Raw genomic sequence first — 20,446 nt, 5'->3', positions numbered from 1 at the left:
CAACCAGTGCTGTGGGCCATGTTGAGATGGCACATACATGATGTGGGACAGGGTACAGGATATGAATAGTACAGGCAACCGAAATGTCAAGTAATGTTACCATGTGTTGTTGACCTTTGCCATATGTCAATGAGCCTTCGAAGGATAAGGCAGAGACACAATCAAATAACCACCTGGTGCCTCCTGAGAGAGAACAAAAAGGCGAACATGAACATCTGACATTTCCCCAGTGAGAAGAATACCGTCACAAAAAAGCCACAATCACCACCCCGTTGTTCACAACAACAGCATCAGACAACAACAAAAGCTGCCGTCCATAGTTTCTGCCAATGCTGTGTTGTTGGGCATGTTGAAAGACTCAGACTAATGCCTTGGGGTCTTTCTCCTCATCATCACTGTCAATCTGGATTGGGCCGCTGTAGCCATGACCAGGGCCACCACGCTGGCCTTGGGCCTTCTTACCAGAAGCAGAAGTACTGTCAGCCGAAGAGACTCTGGAAGGGACAGGAGATGTTGCATCAGGGCCAGTCGAAGTACGGCCAGGGGTAGCACCATCAGTGAAGGCGAAACCACCAGGGGCAGCCATACCGCCATTGAAGGCAGAACCAGCGTGGAAAGCAGAGCCACCAATGAAAGGAGGACCGCTATAGAGGGCATGACCACCAGGGAAAGCCGAACCACTAGTGAAGGCAGAGTCGTTCATGAAGGCCGAGCCACCCGTGTAGGCTATACCACCAGTGAAGGCAGCATTTCCAGGAAAAGTAGGATTGCCAGTATAGGCATGATAGCCAGTGAAGGCTGATGCACCATGTAAGGCAGGATTGCCACCGAAGGCCGGACCACCAAAGGCAGAAGAATCAAGACCATGCGCGCCAGGATTGAAGTTGCGAGGAAGGTGGTTCGGCGTGTTTGGGGAATACGGATCCCAAGTCGGAGACATCATGCTGGGCAGGTGGGTGTGATGATAACCCCAAGGGCTGTCCATGAGGCCACTGCTTATCTGGTGCGCAGCCTGAGGCGTCATAGCCATGCCAGCATCGAACACGCCAGTAGCAGGACCAACTGCGCCAAAGCCGCCGGTAGCAGAACCACCAGCTTCCGAACCGTGAGCCGTAGGGCTGGCGTAGTCTGCATCGTTGAGAGCCTGATGATGCCTGCCGGTGTTGGCACCGGGGCTCTTTTCGTAACCAGCTTCGAGACCGACCCATTCCCGGCTGGGAAGGACCGGTGGATCAGGTTTGGCCAGAGGCCGGTAGAGGCCGGCTTTCGGAGGACGAAGCGTCTTGGGAGGTGGCGACAGAGGTTCAATGGACTTCAGATACTTGGTGCAGGGAAGTTGTTGAGCCTCCTTCGTGGGATTTTTGGAGACAGGAGCCAGCTTGTCGCGGCTGTGACGAGAAGCTAGCTTTTCACGGCTTGGACGAAGAGTCATCGTGTCAGGACGAAAGCTAGGGTCGTTGGGATGAGAGAGCTTGCGCTGGACGCGCAGGTAGGCGCCCTTGTAGAGCGTGCCGTCGAAACGGGAGATGGCCACCTCAGCCATGTCGGACTCAGTATACTCGATGAAGGCCATCGTGCGCACGGGACCTGCGGACCCACGCGAGCTGGCAAGCATGTTGATGGACTTTTGAACGATGGAAATGTTCACTATCTCGCCAACCCGGCCGAAGAGGTCCTCCAGACCATCTGAGGTGGCGGTAACAGGCAGGTCTCCGACGTAGATGGTGCAGCGGTCGCGCTCATAGGTAGTGAGGTAGACCTCATCGTTGTTTATATGCGAGACAGGAGAGTTTTTCTTCATATCGAAGGCTGAAACGTTATAAACGGTATTCTGACGGAAGGCCTGCAACAGAGGATTAGTCAATATGCACCAGAAAAAAACCAGGACGGGACGTGCCAAGGAGCCGAACACGTATAAGTATGCGGAAGCAGACAAGAACGACAGGAATGGGAAGAGAAAGACACACAGAGAGGGATAATACTAACCGTATGAAGGTCACGGGTGGCATCGAACATCTTAAACTCAACCAGAACCGTGGGCGGGAAGCTGAGGAGCTCACGGTTCTCATCATCGATAAGCTCGCATCTGGACAAGGAACCGAAGGGGAGGAGAAGAGTCCGCGCCTCATGGGTCGTGATGCTGCCGAGGTCCTTTCTCTGAACAACATAGGTACGGTTGGCCTTGGTCTTCTCGGTGCGACAGGGCCGACCGTGGATCAGGGCACCGCGGCCCTTGACGAGGGCCTCTGCAGCTTCTTCGTTGGTGGTATACTGAACAAAGGCAAACGGCATGTTGTGTCCGTCGCGACGAATTTTGACCCAGCACTTGCCGTACTTGGTGAACTCGCGGTAGATGCCTGCCTCGAGGGCCGTATCATCCTTGCGCTCACAAAGACTAGCCGATGTCAGTAGAACGGCAAGACAAAAAGAAGAAACCGTCAAGGTCCTGTTGCGCCGTGGTACTCTACCGAAACAGGCGACATGACCAAAGGCAATGGATGGAGAGGGGCAGGCAGAGCTAGACTTACTTGGCAACAAAGACACAGGCAGTCGGGGGGTAAAGATTTTGTGCATCAACTCCATTGATCTGGTGTCGTCCGCTGAGGTTGGAGGATGACTCACGGAGCGGGTGCCCAGCACTAACAGAATGCTGGGAGCGGCGCTCTCTCAGAGGCTTTCCAGGCGAAGCCAAGGCATCGTCACCATTGTCATTGTCGATCGAAAGAGGGGAAGAGAGATCCAGGAGCAAGCCGCGCTCCGAGGAGGCCGTTTTGTCTGCAACGCCTGGCTGGCGGGCATGAGGAGGCGTGTACTTGGGAATTGGAAGCTCCATGATGTTGTTACGGTTGGATTTGGCACCTGCGGATTGATAGGTCAGCATTGTCTGATGGGAGAACATAAATAGCCAACAGTTGCAGGTTATTTGAAGGAGATGCTCGTCTAGTGTTGCGGGACGCGACACACGAAGTGCAGATGGCACGACAGGCAACGCGTCAGATAGAACAGTGTAACAGGGCAAAAGACGTACCTTTGGACTCATGGTGTTGGGAGGCCATCTCGCCAGGCTTGTTGGCGTCGTCCCCATTGCCACCAGGGGTAGTAGGGGCGGGGCGCTTCCGACGCTGAAAGCGCTCGTGACAAGGAGAGGCCTCATAGGCGGCAGTACCGCCTTTATTATTGTAGGCCATCTTGAGAAGAGGAGTATGATGAATGATGGGAGTGGCAGAGGTCTTCCTCCCAAAGATGAAGATCTCAATGACAACAAGGTCGTGAGATCACAGAAGGTAGGGCTGGGATGGAAAAGAATGTTGCACAACAGAAACAACAACAACAGATGGATAAAAATAAATGATGATGAGTAGTAGATGTGCTCTGCTGATGGTTGATCTGCTGGGAGTTTGGGTGTCTTGGGGAGGGTCTAAAGGAAAAGAAAAGTCGACAACGAGAAGCTGAGACGTGCTCAGCACAGATATAACCAGATCAAAGGACTATCGCGTCAACCAGTGGTAACCTTGTCCTGAATCGACAAAGAGAAGAGGTTGGATGATGGTGTGTGCCTGTGCGTGCGTGTGTGTGTGGGTTTGGGAGAGGGAAAATATGTGCGCGTTGGGTTTGTGGGTTTGTTGTGGGTGGAAGATTGGGGAGAGAGGAGGGGGTATTGAGATTGTTCCTCCGCCACACGCGTCCTGTGTCAGCAAGCGCGTCTGGAGGCGAGAAGCACTTTTAGAGAATGAAATACGCTAGTTTGTGAACACCTGATGTTTTTCGAGGTACAGGTAATGGCTTGTAGGTGTTTGGGGCCCTTGTGGCAGAGAGCGTTCTTCCTTTTGGGCATAGGGCACCCTCTGCCCTTTCTGCCCATTCCCATCTGTAGGCAGCAGACCAGTGAGGCCATGAAGGTAAGAAGATACTCAGTTCTTTGATTAGAAAGCGTTCTTCTGGTGTGTATGCTGTAGATACAAGTTGCCCTGGCCTCCCCCTCTCCTCCTACCATTCCTACCAGTAGTCAAGTCACATAAGAGAAGGCTCAATGTAATGAAAAAGGAGAGAATCCAAGGAGGCGCCAGAGATGCCTCCTTACCATCCACAGAGCATCTGTGAATTTCATTCTTGTGGTGCTCTGACACATTGGCAGATCCTGAAGCTTACACACTCATGAAGCTCTGCTGCCATGACTAGAAACATTGACCAAGTACAAGACAATGCTATTAGCATCTGCTTGAGATGGGTGAGTGACTGTAGGCAGCGAATGTTGCAGCTCCCCCTGCTTTGGTGTTGGTCCAGGACCATCACTGACCAGGAAGGCTAGGGCTGCCAGTGCTCTATCCCTCTCCAGACACCCACATATGTAGAAAAGGAAAAAAATAAAGCGACTGCCTGATGCCTTTGCCACAAGCACGACTTTGTAGTGTCAAGACAGAATAGTTCTGGTTGACAGCGAGAAGCTGCTCTCAAGACTCTGGGCCACTTACTCACAGCCTGACAATCGGCAGTAGCCCACATGAATCCTCAGTACCCAGTTATCTGCCCCAGAGCAAGCTGCTGAGGATGAGCCATGCAGACTCACATCAGACCCTTGACCTAGTACCCTCCCTGAACTCTCACTGGAGAAGCAGACGAGTTAAACACCTCACGCATTTACCATGAAGCAGCATGGCACAGCGCTCTATGAGGCTTTGCAGATCTGTTCCCAAAAATGGGTTGCCTTTTCATTTCTGTCTCTACTGCATCTGTTAGCAAGTGTTGATTGTTGCAAGGAGATTGAACTAGAGTTGAAAGTTTGGGATGTTGTCACAGTCTGGTATTATATTTGATTGGGATGTCGTCGGACAACACTTGGGCACGGACCACCGAAGCCCGGGAGCCCCCCTCAGCCCCACATCCTGCCGCTGTACCACCCCCTGCAGAAGCTCCAGGGTGGCTGAGTGGATCAACTGCAGTACTTTGCTTGACCCTTAGCACGCCCTGCCGCATGACGTTCTGTACTTATAACGCTTCTTCTTACTTGTGGCTACCGACCCATTTCCTTGGTGTTAACTCAAAGCAACACAACGAGCGATTACGGAGGAGATCTGCGCCTTGTGCCCTCCTCGCAAACCCGAGACTATTCTATTGTTCAGCTTCAGTACACGACCTCGGTTCCAATTGACGCCTGGTGCCCGGTTACCTTAGGTACTCGCATCTAAACCCTCACTATACGAAGCAAGAGACCTTTCCCGGTCTTCCAAACTGGGCTGCTACCAACAATGAGGGCCACATCTTGCCTGGCAAAAGGCTTCTGGGGCCGGAGCTTGGACGAGTTCAAGAGGCTCTCGCAGATAGGTTAGTGCAACTCCAACAAGCACCAGGAGCCAGGAACTGTTGGCTCGAAATTGCAAGACTGATTGGGACTGGCCTCTTCCAGCAATGAACCTCGAGGGCGTTAAAGGTCCCTCCGGCCCTCGCGAGTTATACTCCTTCCACAGCAGAGAGTCCATGGAAACCTGCAGAGTCTTCTCTGATGCAGACATGGGCGGCTTCTCCAAAGCACAGCTCGACTGGACCCCACCCAGACCACTTTCAGAAAGGCCGACCTCGTCCTCCTTCCCAAACCCTTCCGAGAACCCCAACGGCCACGCTCGATTCCACGGTTCGATATCGACGCAGCTCCCAAAGAACAGGCCAGAGGTGGAGAGGTCGGGGTACGCAGCGTGGAAGACACTAGACAGGCCGCCGACCCTCTTTGGCAAGAGTGTGTGGGATATCGACCCGTACGCCTTCCTCGCGCTTCGGATCAAGTCGGACGGGCGGAGTTACCTCGTCAACATCCAGACGGAATCTCTTGTGCCGACGGATCTACACCAACATCGACTATTCAGTAAACGTCCTGGAGAGTGGGAGACGGTGCTGATCAGATTTAACGACTTTGTGCGGACAAATCATGGCTTTGTCGTGGAGCCCCAGACCGAGATGCTCCGCCAAAAGGTCCGAACCGTCGGCATCGGCTTGACAGATCGCATAGCGGGGCCGTTCGACCTGTCCATCGAGAGGATTTGGGCTACGAATAATGCGAGGGAGGCTGACCACGTCGATATAGAGCCCGAGGGTGCAAAGGAGGGCCAGCTGAAGAGCAAGGATGGGAAGAGCATCAACTGGGCTGGTTGAGATGGGCTATGCTGCACACTTTTTCATGGATAGGTGCTTTCCAGGGCTGATTGTTGTATGATCTGTCTGTTGGTACATGTCCTGTCTTCTTGTACATGCTTTGTCGATGACAACAGCAGCCCAATTTGCGCTGTTACATACAGCATGGTCCAGGTTATTCAACTGGACAGGGCGGGAAGGTCTAGTCTTCCATGTGCAAGATGAGGAACCAGATTCCACAAGACCTTGAGCTGCATCATCAATTGGCTGCGCTGCCTGGAGGTATATACCCATCCAGATCACAAAGCATGGCAGACCAAGGAGTTGGCTATGGCCTAAGGCAAAGTGGCAAACATCGAGGGTAGAACCCCATTATAATGGTATGCAGACATGCCTTGACGACAGACGATCGTACAAATTACTCTTTGACAGGCAAGGTGGTCTGTTCTATGCCATTCATAACCAGTCTTGGTCCAAACAATTATGTGACATGCTCCAGGGCGTACATGCTACAGCCTTAGATTCGTCTCTGCAAGAAATGATACAATGTTCTTTGCGCACCACCTGAAAGTACCAACAAGTGCCTAGCGCCTCTGCTGTGGTACTAAGATGCAGTAAAGCCTTCGCCATAACCTAACCCCTACCAATCAGATTTGTAGCGCAGGTGTGGAACCCGCGCCCCCCCCCCCCCCCCCAGGGCCGATGTACTCCGATGAATGATTCAATCCACCTACCACGCCATCACCAGGGCAAAGGTTTTCATCAAGTAATGAGAGTGCTCCACGCAGTTTATTCCGCCGTATTAAACCACAGAGGGATTTCCATTTTGTATCCTTGACGAAGTGTGCTTCAATCCTACCTCTTTTTATTTATCCATTTTGGACTGCCAAAATTGCATATTCCTCGTATATTCTTTGTTCTTTTCTTATCGAGAACGCTTCAAGCACGTTGTTCGCCACATCATGGGTCAACCCTCTTTTCAGGCGTCCAACGCCATAGTCTACTTGACATACGGTGCTTTCTTGTATGTGTGATCCAAAGAGTCCGAGAGTCACACAGAGACTGATTTAGACGAAAACAGGATTCTGGGCACGGCACTGGCATGGAAATACCGCAAGGACTCTAAAGGAGAGTTCCTCTCTGGAAACAGAACTCGGACTGGTCAGGACTATTTCAACGCATGAGGAGATGACTTGCTCGTTGGATGCCAAAGTTCTTTCTCCTCTTGACGAGAAGATTACCCCGCCTTGGCTCTCCTTCAGCACTCATCTCTTCTTGTCTTCTCTTTCCCCTCTTGTGTGCTAATTTATCAAATTAGCATTCCCGATTGCCCTGAATTTCATCGCCTCTGGTGAGTGAGATAACGCAGAAGAATGCGCTCACGCCCTTTGAAAGAAAACAAAGAATCCAGAGCGGTAGCAAGCAGGCAAAACCAAGCATGACACACAGACGCGAAGCGAAGCGATGCGAGAGGCGGACTTTGGGCGGGCCATACTTGGCTGAGTTGCGCAAACTGATCAGAGAGGTTCGTATCCATATCTACAGTATTCTTCTGTCCTCTTGGGTCAGGACTAGCCAGGTCTTGGGAGGGCTCTCGGGTTGCGGCCCCCCCGGCGCGGGTCTCACACTTGAGATTTGATCTTTGTTGGTCTGGCTGGTTTGATCTGGGAGGACGGGAGACTGCGGCTCACTACGGGCGCGGATTTGAAGCAATTGTTCTTTTCTGACAGGATCTTGACCTCGGAGATCTTGCTTGAAGGGGGCTTTTGTGGAAATGAAGCTGAGATTGTACCGTGATTACTCGATCAAGATAATGCTTGCGTGGGAAACGTGCTGCCGCTCCGATCTACCCCTTTCATTCTTTCTTCCCATCTTTTTTTTTCCCTTTTACCCTACTCCTTTCCCTCCCCATCACTCTGTTCCCCCACCCCCCCCCCCTTCTTCTCCTTCTTCCTCTCCCTTCTTCCGTACTGACCAATACAAGGCCTCGGCTCCGGCATCTTATTCTCTTACCCGCAGCTGGGCACCATCGCCGGCGTGCAGGGCGTGGTCGTGTACGCGCTGACCTCTGCCCTCCCGCTGTTGATCTTTGCCGCGCTGGGCCCCATCATCCGCAGGAAGTGTCCCGAGGGGTTTGTTCTTACCGAGTGGACACGCCAGCGGTATGGAATCGCCACGGCGCTGTGGCTGAGTTTCCTGACGCTCGTCACCATGTTTCTGTACATGGTCTCGGAGCTGTCTGCCATCGGCCAGGCGGTGAATGCCCTTACCGGGCTCGATGCTCTACCCATTCTCATTGTGGAATGCGTCGTCACGACGGTGTACACGTGTAGGTTTCTGTTTTCCCCCTTCCCAACTTGATATCCACGTCGCTTCTCTATAAAGCAACAGTTCTCCCTGGGTCGCTGACGTGTCTGGATATTAGCCCTTGGTGGTTTTCGGATCTCCTTCACAACCGACAACATCCAAGGCACTATGGTGATCGGGCTCATCATCATCGCGACCATCGCCATCGGGGCCCGTACGCACATCGACCCGTCCCTGATCGACTCCTCCGGGCTCACACAGGCCAACCTCTTGGGGTGGCAGCTGCTGTACATCTTCCCCGTGGCGATCCTGACCAACGACTTTTTCCTGTCCAACTTTTGGCTGCGCACCTTCGCCTCCAAGACGGACCGCGACCTCTGGATCGGCGTGAGCATCGCCTGCATCGTGGTGCTCATCATCCTGGTCCTGGTCGGCATGACGGGCTGCATCGCCGCGTGGTCGGGCGCGTGGCCTGGTGACCCTGCGCAGGACGGCAGCGTGGCTTTCTTCCTGCTGCTCGAGCAGCTCCCGGCCTGGGTTGTGGGCATCGTGCTGGTCATGGCCGTCTCCCTCTCGACGGCCTCGTTCGACTCTCTCCAGAGCGCCATGGTCTCGTCCGCCGCCAACGACCTGTTCCGCAACCGTCTCAACATCTGGGTCATCCGCGCCGCCGTCGTCTGCATCATCGTGCCCACCGTGGTCATCGCCCTCAAGGCCCCCTCCATCCTGCAGATCTATCTCATCTCCGACCTCCTCTCCGCCTCCACCATCCCCGTCCTGTGCATGGGCCTGTCCGAGAAGCTGTATTGGTGGCGCGGCTTCGAGGTCGTCGTCGGCGGGCTGGGTGGTATCCTGTGTGTCTTTATCTTTGGTACCATCTACTACGGCGATGCCCAGCAGGGGGCCAGCCTCATCCTGCTCGAGGCTGGGCTGTACGAGGGCGACTGGGGTGCCTTTGGGGCCTTCGTCGCTGCCCCCGTGGGTGGTCTGCTGTTTGGACTGGCTGCCTGTGCGGTGCGGATCGGGTTTCAGTTCCTGTGGGCCAAGAAGACGGGGCGGCGGTTCGATGCGCTCGACTGGCCAGCGGAGCTGCAGCAGCAGGATGGTGACTCTATCGCCGAGAGAGTGGATATCGTTCGTGACGTGAGCGAGACAACTTCGAAGCAGACTGGGAAGTTTTTCTAGAAAATCGCCCACGGAGAGATTATGTATGGGTGGCAACAGAAGGGGAGACACTACCAGGAGTTGTAGGTGGCTGGAACTAGGACGAACGCATAGGTTAAAGGGGGAAAGAAGAGGTTATAAAGTTAGGGGGTTACGATAGTGCATACAACTTTTCGAGTGTTGCTTGGGGTGAAAAGGGTTGTTTCATTCCTATTTCATTTTGCCTTGATTTTTTTTCTTCTCTTCTTTACTCTTTCCCCTCCTCCTTGGTCATAACACTATATGTACACAGGGAGGAGTGTTCCTTGTCTCTTCCCATCTCCCCAAGTATTGCCCTGCCCTGCACACTATGTTATGTGCAAGAATATCTTGACAAGTTACTTGATTATATACAAATCATGCTCATCATGCTCACAGTCCCTTCTTTGCATCCAACTGGGCCTGTCTCTCCAGCAGCTTCGCCGCCGCCCGCGTGTCGCCCAAAGACTTCAAGAGCGCCATCTCCTTGTGCAGGTCCTCCAGTGTGGTCTCCTTGAGCGTGCCGTAAATCTGCCAGTCTCCCTCCGTCAGGCGCTTCTTATCAACTGCGCGCCACAGCACCAGGTACTCGAGCAGGTCCAGTACCTTGCTGCCGACCTCCTTTCCCTTCGCATCCAGCTCCGTCAGCTTCTGTTTGCTCTTGATGCGCACCACGGCCTGCCGGAACGAGATGGGGACGCCCACGTCCACCTCGGTCCACTTGTGGTCCATGATGCGCGGCCGTCCCGTCGTCGCGAGCCTCTCCCACCTGTAGCTTTTGCCCTTCGGCCGGGACTCCATCGCGGCCATCAGCGAGCGGTGCAGCTTAGGCACGCATATCTTGGCTAGGTTGACACGGGCCGTCGGACCACCGATGGCTAGGCTCTGCGACATTTCGGCGTGTAGGGCCAGGGCAGCTTCGACAATGCCCTTCCGCTCGGCGCGGAACTTGGCGCGCGAGAAGAATTTCTCCTTGAGGGCGACGGTCTGCTGGAGGATCTGGGCCCGGTCGGCGAAGCGGGTCTTGAGGACCTCCCAGTAGTATCGGAAGAATTTCTTGGGTTCTCTGGGGGCTCTGGAGAGAGGGAGTGCGACGACAGTTCCTGGAAGGAGAAGGGAACACTTTTATTCAGTACAAATTTCATATGTAGCCCGCAAGAAAAGAGACGGACATATGACATACTGGGTGCCAAAACAGCCATATCGACATTATTAACGGAACTCCTGTCATCCATCAATTCAGACATGAGCGAGGACGTGGCTTCTTGCTTGAGCTGAGAATTCTTGGTATGCTGCATCGCATTCCGGAACCGAGGGTCAATTCTCCTGCGGGTGGCAGCGGCATATTGTCTTGTCTGCTCCAGATTGGCCAGGAGACCTCGTGCTGCGAGAAGAGAGGGGGGTGAGATTGTGGTTGATCGTGTCGAAGCCGTCAGCCATGGCCGTGTTCGAAAAGTGGCGGCCATTATAACTGATCTCGAAGGTTGAGGGTTGAAGGATGTTTGGAGAAGTGGAGAGGAAAGGTTCGTCGATGTTGCGATGGAAGGAGCTCAGGGCCTCATGGAATGGGTTGTTCTCGGTGCAGAGAACACAATGAATATGCTGCAACTTCAATGAAGAGCTGTAGGGCACACACAAGTCCACCTTCGGCTAACAGCCCTCTCTGTCAGTGCAGAACAGGAGCTGTGTGGTAGCTTGTTGTCAAGCAAATCACCACATCATAAGTGTGGTGGTGGTGGGCAGTTGCGCGCGTTCAGAAGCAACCAAAATTTAGCCAACCCGCAGCGGCACTTTCGGGGGCACCCTTGGCACTATTTTTTTTCTGTCTTGCCTGCCGCAAAGCCCTAGACCTTCCCAATGGAAGACCCACTCCACTTACTGAACAGTACTTGTACTGGCCCATGGACTGAAATGCAGTGGTCAGTTTTTAACATAGTTCGCTGCTTCTATTCCATCTTGGGGTGCACAAACTTCAAGCCTTGAAGTTGAGAGAATGGATGAATTTCCAATATGGGAAAAGAAGACAGCGTCTGCAGCCATCTTGGCAATGAAAATCATGATGAATTCTCATTGCAGAACACACAACTTTGATCCAAGATCTTGACAGCAACCCAATCCCACCTTGCTAGCCACAGGACCAACAAAACAAACATGGACTGATAATCCTGCAGAACTAGGTGTATCAATTTCAAAAATTGATTGGTTCACTTCCTGTCATGCCCACAAGGTAGACACGTCATCGATTGACATCTTGAGAGGGAAAGGGAATGGGTTGGCTTGACAGCCACTCAAGTCGACATCATCATCCATACCTCATCATGGGCACTGCCACAACACCTTCTACCATCCTCTATAATCATTCAACCCACTGGCATCACCATTACCTGCAGGAGGAATCTCACCAGCAGTGTCTCACCCTGAGAGCCCTCCTCAGACTGAGCGAGCGAGACGCCCGACCTCTTCTTCCGCCTTAGCCGTACGACACCCACACACACGAGGTGGCTCATCGGTCTGCAGGAGGCCCTCCTTCATCCTGGACCGCGGGAAGCTTAGTCTGTTTGCATGGTAATGAGGCCTTCACTTCATGTGCTTCAGTGTAGGACATTGGTGGTCAAGATGTCAGACAGTGATGACGAGTCGAACGTGGTCGCAGTCGGGCATCGTCAGGTGTTGCACTCACTCAGCCATTACCTTCAACATAAGAATATCAGACGGTGTGGGTGTGGCCGCCACTGCCCTGGGTGCGACTTTGGAAGGCTTTGCTGGTGGGCCTCCAGCATAATGTAGCATTTATGGTGAGTGGTGTGCGAACCATGAGCATTCATTAGTTGGCCTTTCCGGTTCTTGCTTCTTCCACACAGGAACGATATATATATATATCTTTCTCTATCTCTTTCTCTCTCCCTCTCTCTGTGTGTGTCTATCGCAGCCTTCAACATCAGTTGAAACACCTCATCATCTATCCTATATCCCTTCAAGACTCTCTCTACCGATACTGAAGCCATGGGTGCTCTCGCTCAACACCTTGCGCCCCTCGAAGCTCATGACAGCAGGCCAATTGTCATTGGCATCTACGGTGTGCCCGGTGCTGGCAAATCATTCCTCCTGAGCAGGCTCGAGACAGTACTTAACAATGGATCGGAGCGCTTCAGCTTCTATGAAGGCACACAGGTCATTTTGCAGATCGTCTCTGGCACACTGGAAGCGTTCCAGAAACTCCCAGAGGCCGACAAGACCCTGTACCGCCAACAGGCCATCATCAAGATCAGAGACTCTGTGGCGGCCTCTGGCCATCCAGCCATCGTGACGGGACACTGGATGTTCTGGCCCGAAGGCGAGGCAGGGCAGTATGTGTACACTCAGCATGACCTTGCCGTCTACACTCACATCGTCTACCTCGACACCCCTGCGGACATCATCATCCAACGCAGGCAGGGAGACCTAACCCGAGCCCGCGAGCCTGTATCGAGGGAGCACATTCGCGCGTGGCAGTGCGAGGAAAAGACGCAAATCCGCCGCGTTTGCCACAAACACGGCATCTTGTTCTCCACGGTGGGCACAGCTCGACCATCAGAGACCGAGACAGAGGTCTTGAGCCTCATTCGAGGGTTCATCAAGCAAACCGAGGAGTCCAACACTCGCTTGGCCAAAGAAGTCCTGGACGATGGACTCCAGCGCGGTACAGAAGACCTGGAGACGGTGCTGGTCCTTGACGGCGACAAGACCTTGATCGCAGAGGATACGGGCACTTTATTCTGGAAAGCCATTGCTCAGAATCGAGAGTCAAGCGAGGAAGCTGAGGATCCTTTGCAGACACTGTTCAGCGGACCTCTTGGCTACTCCTTTCTCGCCTTCTGCCAGGCCAATCTGCTCTATGAAGAAGCAAATCACAACTTGGATTTCCAAAAGACCTGTGATGCAGTAGCAGCACAAGTATCGCCCCATGCAGAGTTTCTACGGCTCCTTGAGAAGGTGGAAACTTCGCACCACACAAGGGCGGTCGTCGTCACCTGTGGACTCGCTGTTGTCTGGGACAAGATACTGAGACGTGCGGGCCTGACCCGATGCACTGTGGTGGGCGGTGGTCCCAATGGCGACAGAACGCTCGTGGTGACTGCCCAGGTGAAAGCTGCCTTAGTAGACCACATACAGCATGTCCTGCACTGCCACGTTCTCGCATTCGGTGACAGTACTCTGGACATCCCCATGCTTTCCAAGGCAGATGAGGCTTTCATTGTGGTGGGCAACGAGCAAACAAGGTCCAGGAGCATGGAAGCAGCGCTGCTGGGCGCCATCGACAGCGGTGGTCTTCATGCGCGGCAGGTCTTGTTGCCTCACAATGTCCCACCGCGCCTAGATCTCCACCGGCTACCAGCCGTCGACATTACAGACCCAGCATTCGCCGAGACGGTTTTCCGCAGTCGAACCCCGAGACCAGGTTCCCGGGTCCTCCACTCTTCCGACAAGAACGCTGCCAAGCTCCTCATGACGCCGACCCGCGACGCCGCAGTCGCCGGACCAGCCCTCCGAGAAGCCCATCGCCGCGTGGGGTGGTACCTTGCCACCACCTTCCTCGGTGATCTTCTCGGCGTCGAGGAGCATCTCATCCCGCACGTTCAGGGCCATCACACCAGTGGCTACCGGCTCGCCAGCGAGAACCAAACTCTGATTGTCGCCGTGATGCGCGCCGGCGAGCCCATGGCCTTTGGCGTCAGCGATGTCTTCCCGCTGGCCCTTTTTGTTCATGCGAAACGGCCTGAGGATATATCCCAGCATCTCGCGAGAGGAGACCCTCTGCGCGTCGTGATCCTCGTCGACGCGGTCATCAACAGCGGCAAGACGGCTCTGGAGTTTGTTCAGCTCATCCGTCGCTCCGACCCTGACCTGCGCATCGTGCTCGTCGCCGGCGTCACCCAGGCCAAGGCCGTCACTGGGAATGGAGGGCTTGCGCAGGCGGTCGCGCAGGACAGCTGCCTACATCTTGTCACCCTTCGCTTGTCGAGCAACAAGTACACTGGGAGTGGCACTACTGACACGGGCAACCGCCTGTTCAATACGACGCATTTGTCTTGAGAGAGAGGAGAATGATGGCAAGAGAGGAGGGCGAGTCTTAAATACTTTCATCCTTTCTTTTTTCTTTCTCTTTTATGAGGTAGCTTCTTTATACAGGGCACACATGAAGGACTATAGGCCAGGAAAGCTGTGTCAGTTGTGTTGATGATGCTGCTATGGCCTGTTGCAGAATACACAATGTTTATCCTCTGGAAAATGCTCAATAATCTTGTTTCAACCCATGGCGAAGGGGTGAATTTCATGAATCAGATGAACCAGAGATGCCACGTCCAACGGAACTAGATACTTGGAACCCAGTGATATCTACAGCTCATCTCGTCCACCCACCCGAATATTAACGCCAGGAATATTCGCAACCGACAGTTTTCTCTTGACGCTTTTGGTCGGGCCTGCGCGTTCTTCATGGACAGTGGTTGCACCAGGAGGCGTCCAAGGTTGGATCCGGCCCTGCCACACATCCAGGCCCCATTTCTGAAGCGATCGCGTGTCCAACGGCTGACCGCGCGGGTACGGGTAGATCCTATCTTTTGAGAGCTGGTGAACCGCGCCCGAGGGGAAGACTCCAGGCTCGAGACCCATCTCTGCCTGAAGATGGGGGAACTCAAGGGGGTCGACCGTGACACATGTCAGGGATTCGTACTGCGACTTGGCGAACTTGCGCAACGAGCTGCGAAGTTCTGCGCGGTCGGCCTCGGTCGCGCCGAAGATGTATACCATGGGCCAGCCGCGCTTGTTGGAGAGCCGGGGTGTCAGAGATGGTAATGTTGCAAAATAGATTCTTTTTCGAGGAGAAAAAAGGAAGAGGAACAAAGAGTTTGGCTTACATCGATCAACAGTTGCCGATTATGTGGCATGAGCTCTCCTATGGCCGGCCTTGACGCTTCCCTTACGAACCTGTCCAGGTCATCAGGATCAGAGAAGGAGTTCCAGGTTCTCGACTCTCCATCCTGGACAACATGGCATACCACAACAGGTGGTTCCAGCTTTTGTGCCGCAATGAGTGCATCGCTGGTGACGAGGCCAAACGTGAAGTCGTTGCGGTACTTGTCCGCTACGGCTGCGAAACCTTGCCTGGCAACCTCGTCCTTGGGGTCAAAGTAACCGATAAACACAACCTCATCTGCAGTCTCAAAAGATGCCAGGCTTTCACCATCATCTATCTCCGTCATCGAAGGTCTGAGTAGACGCGATACGAAATTCGAGATGCTTTCGCTCCGATCTGAAATTAGCTTTGCTGCCATCGTGCAATCGGTTTGCAAAGGGCTGTAGCTTGCTACTCACCCAGATGCCCGCTGAGGACCTTGGTATTTCGTGATTAGGGTTCCGTTCTTGAAGAAGAGCAAGGTCGGGTAGGCGCTGATCTCATATTTCGCACATGATGTCGTTTCGACCTCGCAGTCGATGCTCAAGAAATTACTGCCCTGGGAGTCGGACCCTATGGACAACCACTCCGTCTCAAGCGCTTGGCTTTTGGCTCTGCAGAATATTTGTCAACGATGAATCGACCACGGTGGTCTCCTTCTTCCTGTGAACAGACTTACTCGTTTGGCTGGGTTGTTATCCGGTTTCCACCCCGAAGTTAGCATGCAGGCTATGAGGTGAAGGTATCACGGGCCTGGAAGAAACTCAAGATTCTCGTACAGAAACGACTAATGACGACAGAAAGAAAAGGAAAAAATCAGTCAGGTCAGCATCTCTTGGTGCTGTGATTCAACCCCCTCGATAGTTGCCACAACAGGCCACTTACAGGCTACCAAGGATGCCCCATGGGCCGCGAGGCTTGCATCGAGAGCCTCTGGACTTGCGTGGTCCCAACACCAAACTTGAGTGACATGCAACAGACTGTAAACGAATAACTCTTTTGCTGGACGCATCTTCTTAACTCAGCTCATACGGCTCACGGCAACAATGGGAAAACAAAGCGTTGGACATGCAGGTCCAGCTGCGAGATGTATGGAGATATATAATTTGCAGAACTTGGCAGCGTCTTCCATGCTAACACTCAGGGGAACGGTACTCGATTGCGGCTAATTAGCGATGCGGCATGACCCTGTTAAGTCGTTCTCTAGTGCCGACTCCCCCTGAAACAATATCCCCTGTTTTTACGCACTGCACTTGGACCTTGTTGATTACTCCCTTTCTTGCCCACCATCCCGACAAACCAAGCACGTTTGTGAAGTGATCACCTTTCTAAGCCACCGTTAAGCAATTAAGCCTGTTTGCAAATGACTTGAGATGAGGTTTGGGGAAACAATGTTCAAAGTCTGGACACCAATCTGCAAGTTATTCATCTATCAGGTTAAGAGCCAGTGATCCATCCCAGGAATCTGCCGATGCCCAACGACTTGAATGGACTCCAGGATCTCATCCAGCTCCTGCTTCTCCTGAGCAGATATCTCGACCACCTTGCAGTTCTCGTTGACATGAACAACAGTCGTGGGTCCAGGAATCGGAACGAGAGGGCCACAGACACCAGTGTTGGAGTTTGCACGGATCCACGCGAGCGCAAGCTGTGCAGGTGTGACTCCCTTTTGACGGGCAAACTCGGTGAGCTTGTCGACCAGCTCAACATTCTTGGAGAAATTCTGCAAAGACACCAATGATCAGTCAGATAACCTTCTTCTTCTTCATCGTCATCACCAGTTTGTGCATTCATATATCCGAGGAGGTATCTGAAATCGGCCTACCTCTGGCTGGAAACGACCGACGGCGCGGCGCCCGTCCCCTTCAGGAATGTCCTCGAACTTCTTGATGGCCCCCGTGAGGAAGCCATAGCCCAGCGGCGCATAGCACCACAAGATCACATTACACTCTTTGGCAGCCTGGGCGACACCATTATGGAGCATGTCGGTGCTCCACAGCGAGAACTCGATCTCGGCAAACCTGATCGGGCAGACAGCAGACGCCCGCCTGATCGTCTCAGCTCGCACCTCAGACAGGCCCACGCTCCCGATCTTGCCCTCGTCCATCAGCTCCTTGAGGGCGCCAATCGTCTCCTCCACAGGGACATTCTGGTCCATGCGCGCAGGGCCAAAACAATCGATCGTCTTGACGCCGCCGAGGATCCTGTCAGCCTCTTCCCAGCTGGCTCGAACGCCCTCGCGTGTGCATTTCATCACGCTGTTTTCAAAGTCTATGCAGCCCCGAATAAAGAGCGTCACCTTGGATGCGTCCTCGGGGTACTTCTCGAAGTAGCGCCGCAACAGCCACAGGCCGGCCGTCGGTGGTTCCGGGGGTAGACCATACACAGTCGAAGAGGACCACATGGTTGCGCCATTGTTGATTGCAGCTTTCATTGCGCTGAAGGCCTGCTCGTCTGGGACTTGCTTTGCTCGCCAGGTAAAGCCCTGTGTGATGGGTTTGTTAATTAACTGCATGTTGTGAAGAAGGGCATGTCGGTTCTCTCTGCCCCGACCCTTCTTATGTGGTCTCGTGTGATTCTTCACTCACCAGCAAACCAAAACCCACAGGAGGAATACTTTCAGCTGCCATGTTCAGGTTTATCGAAACACGAATGGTATATGCTTAGAGTAGCCGTCAAGTTGCAGGTATGGCTCTCGAGCTGTACTAGTAGCACGCCGTGGTAGCCAAGCGAGGCTTGTTGAAGTTTGAATTGGTAATCTTCACTCAAGAGGAGAGGAAGAATGAAATGGTATCGAGCCCTGAGTTCCCAGTGGCAGAGTTGAATATGGAAACTGGATGGTGGAAATTGCGTGACAGGAGCTGAAGAAATTAAAGACGCGCCGTGCTTGTGTGCGTGACTTTATAAATGATCTGGATCTCAAGTCCGTTGGCTCTGCGCTGTTGATCTATCTGGCGGACTTTAGGTGTTATTGTTAAATGCGATGGTGAGCGCAGACAAGCTCCGGAGCCGAGAGGGTCCGACGACCATTATCCATATTGGGTAACAACTTGCAAGACAAGATGCACGTCGGACCAACAGTCTGGTGTCCCTACCTGAAACCTCATCCTAGAAGTAAATAACATGTTCGAGTCATCGACACTTGGCTGGGGCCATTGGAAGGCGGCAACCTTGGAAGTCTCACCATCTTCAGCGCGTGGGGTGTGGTTTAGATCGTAGGGTTCCGTAGCGAACTTAGAATACAGGATACCGATCCCGCGACTTGGTATTGAACAAGAAAAGAAAAAACTTTAGGCGGCCGTCCTATCCTATCGGAGAAGAAGCCGCTGTGACAGAGCTGGAAGAATCGGCGCCACGTGCGGGCTGCAAAGTAAGAAGAGAGAGATCGATGGCCAGAAAACCCAAGCTTGTTCTGAGCCCGCTTGATATCGTGATCAAATACTGACTCTTGAGGCTTGAATATACCGAGTTCACGATGAAATGCAGGATAATAATTGGGACGGGATGAACGATAGTGGTGTTGAAGACGAGAACACCTAACATTAAAAGAACCACCAGACAGGCCTTGTAAATTTGCTGAACCTGTATGTAAGGATGCTCAGCTGGTCAATTTGACCGCTGGCTGCCGAAGCATCTTTGAGCGCCTTCAAGAGGCTTTATAAACTCTGGGTTCCCATTTGACGGTGTGGAGAAGGGGGCCGTTTGCATGATTAGATCACGGCCCCGAAAATCAGAATAGTCAGAAAATCCAACCTGGGTGTGAATATCCAACAGGTGCCAGGTTCAAAAATGTGCTGTGCAGCCGTTTTAGTTGTCTAAGAAACTTACTTCACTTGTAAAGATCCGTCCTGCAATCCGACTGGCGCACCGTTCGTTCGAGCCTGTATCTACATTCCTTTCCTTGACAAAATGGAAATGAATATAGACAGAAAGAATATTTCATAAGAATTGTCCCGAGTGCTCACATTGTCGGTGCTTAGGTAACTTTGTAGGCTGTCCTCAACGTTCCAGACAGAGAGCGAAAAACGCGGTGTAGGACGACACAGAAAATCGAAGACGGCAATCCACAGAATCGAGCAACACGGCTCCAACTTGAGCCAAAATGAACACGCGAAGGAAGAGTCGCAGTTAGTAAGACGCTAGGCATCTTCCAAGGGCAATAAAGGTCCAAAAACGAAGTGGAATGACCAAAAAACTCTCCCGCCGGGAATTGAACCCGGGTCTCAAGCGAGCTGCTCTGGTTGAATATCCTCAGTTGGGGATGTACAAGTCGAGTGACAAGCTTGCATACTGACCACTATACTACGGAAGATGTACATTGACGGTCTCTGCGTTTGAGCACAGAGTGTAGTGGGTCTGGTTGTTGTTGAGGGATTTTGCGAACATTACATTCATGAATGCAACCATAAGAGGCGCTTGGTCAGTTTTGGGGTGGGTACAACGCTTGTCTTGAACTGGAAGCTGTGGAGACTTTGGGTGGCGAAGGGAGAGGCTTGAGCTGGCACATAGCGCTCGATAGCTCTCTAACGTGGCACCGGTCACTTTCGAGGTAGTAGATACTTTGAGGCCTGATCACCTTGTGTTAGGGAGCACATGTCTTAGTCTGCTTTTTGAGGTACTTTGTCTGTTAGTTCAATGCAGATGTGGTGCGATTTTTGTCAAGCAGTCAGGGAAGGGAATTCTCGAAGCGGGCATACTGAACGTTGGCCGCTTGGTAATAGATCAGTGAGTGAGTGACAAGGGAGGCTTTCAGATTGCCTCTGCTCAGCGCAGCTTTTCAAAAACAGGGAGAGCTTTGATGGTGCCGTTCGGTTCCTGGGTCTCGAGTAACTACTGTATCCGGCTCGGCGTACGCCTTTGCTACAGTACTCGACATGATAGCATGTACAGCAGCACATG

The 20,446-nt window shown here is 53.0% G+C and overlaps 6 protein-coding genes and 1 non-coding gene across 7 annotated transcripts; 4 read left to right on the top strand and 3 right to left on the bottom strand.

Annotated features, from left to right (window-relative positions):
- Positions 1-5,054: 5,054 nt before the first annotated feature.
- CIA30 (putative complex I intermediate associated protein) lies at positions 5,055-6,144 on the top strand (the record flags this gene model as incomplete). Its single annotated transcript, XM_040915252.1, has 2 exons — positions 5,055-5,322; positions 5,405-6,144. The coding sequence occupies exons 1-2, from the start codon at positions 5,247-5,249 to the stop codon at positions 6,142-6,144; spliced, it is 816 nt and encodes a 271-aa protein (XP_040779696.1). The 5' UTR covers positions 5,055-5,246.
- An 841-nt stretch (positions 6,145-6,985) lies between these two features.
- On the top strand, positions 6,986-10,520 carry Dur3 (Na+/solute symporter). The gene is made up of 5 exons (XM_040926024.1): positions 6,986-7,147; positions 7,205-7,284; positions 7,442-7,474; positions 8,108-8,452; positions 8,549-10,520. Exons 1-5 carry the CDS (start codon positions 7,086-7,088, stop codon positions 9,613-9,615), a joined length of 1,587 nt encoding a protein of 528 aa, XP_040779695.1. The 5' UTR covers positions 6,986-7,085; the 3' UTR covers positions 9,616-10,520.
- A 1,304-nt stretch (positions 10,521-11,824) lies between these two features.
- Positions 11,825-12,406, top strand: M406DRAFT_56228 (uncharacterized protein). Its single transcript, XM_040924572.1, has one exon. It carries the CDS (start codon positions 11,931-11,933, stop codon positions 12,084-12,086), a length of 156 nt encoding a protein of 51 aa, XP_040779694.1. The 5' UTR covers positions 11,825-11,930; the 3' UTR covers positions 12,087-12,406.
- Positions 12,407-12,573: 167 nt separating this feature from the next.
- M406DRAFT_349858 (uncharacterized protein) lies at positions 12,574-14,905 on the top strand. The gene has a single exon (XM_040922510.1). The coding sequence runs from the start codon at positions 12,616-12,618 to the stop codon at positions 14,683-14,685; it is 2,070 nt and encodes a 689-aa protein (XP_040779693.1). The 5' UTR covers positions 12,574-12,615; the 3' UTR covers positions 14,686-14,905.
- Positions 14,906-14,948: 43 nt separating this feature from the next.
- Positions 14,949-15,926, bottom strand: M406DRAFT_286705 (uncharacterized protein; the record flags this gene model as incomplete). The annotated part of the gene is made up of 2 exons (XM_040918691.1): positions 14,949-15,414; positions 15,510-15,926. The coding sequence occupies 2 exons, from the start codon at positions 15,924-15,926 to the stop codon at positions 14,989-14,991; spliced, it is 843 nt and encodes a 280-aa protein (XP_040779692.1). The 3' UTR covers positions 14,949-14,988.
- A 1,053-nt stretch (positions 15,927-16,979) lies between these two features.
- On the bottom strand, positions 16,980-18,177 carry M406DRAFT_249378 (Aldo/keto reductase; the record flags this gene model as incomplete). The annotated part of the gene is made up of 3 exons (XM_040916607.1): positions 16,980-17,270; positions 17,373-18,032; positions 18,136-18,177. The coding sequence occupies 3 exons, from the start codon at positions 18,175-18,177 to the stop codon at positions 16,980-16,982; spliced, it is 993 nt and encodes a 330-aa protein (XP_040779691.1).
- Positions 18,178-19,742: 1,565 nt separating this feature from the next.
- Positions 19,743-19,859, bottom strand: M406DRAFT_t32. The gene has a single exon. It is a non-coding gene; the product is annotated as a tRNA-Asp (tRNA).
- Positions 19,860-20,446: the final 587 nt, after the last annotated feature.

The sequence above is a fragment of the Cryphonectria parasitica genome (assembly GCF_011745365.1).
Source record: "Cryphonectria parasitica EP155 unplaced genomic scaffold M406scaffold_2, whole genome shotgun sequence".
In the NCBI taxonomy this organism is placed as follows: Eukaryota; Fungi; Ascomycota; class Sordariomycetes; order Diaporthales; family Cryphonectriaceae; genus Cryphonectria; species Cryphonectria parasitica.
Note: the sequence above shows the minus strand (reverse complement) of the source record. Positions and strands in the feature narration are given on the sequence as shown.

What these genes read in the sequence shown, in the direction of transcription:
- M406DRAFT_349858 (XM_040922510.1), top strand. Translation starts at nt 12,616, where the DNA reads ATGGGTGCTCTCGCTCAACACCTTGCGCCCCTCGAAGCTCATGACAGC.
- M406DRAFT_56228 (XM_040924572.1), top strand. Translation starts at nt 11,931, where the DNA reads ATGGGCACTGCCACAACACCTTCTACCATCCTCTATAATCATTCAACC.
- Dur3 (XM_040926024.1), top strand. Translation starts at nt 7,086, where the DNA reads ATGGGTCAACCCTCTTTTCAGGCGTCCAACGCCATAGTCTACTTGACA. An exon ending in CCTGAATTTCATCGCCTCTG is followed by an intron (nt 7,475 to 8,107) that starts GTGAGTGAGATA and finishes GACCAATACAAG; the next exon opens with GCCTCGGCTCCGGCATCTTA. An exon ending in CGTCACGACGGTGTACACGT is followed by an intron (nt 8,453 to 8,548) that starts GTAGGTTTCTGT and finishes TCTGGATATTAG; the next exon opens with CCCTTGGTGGTTTTCGGATC.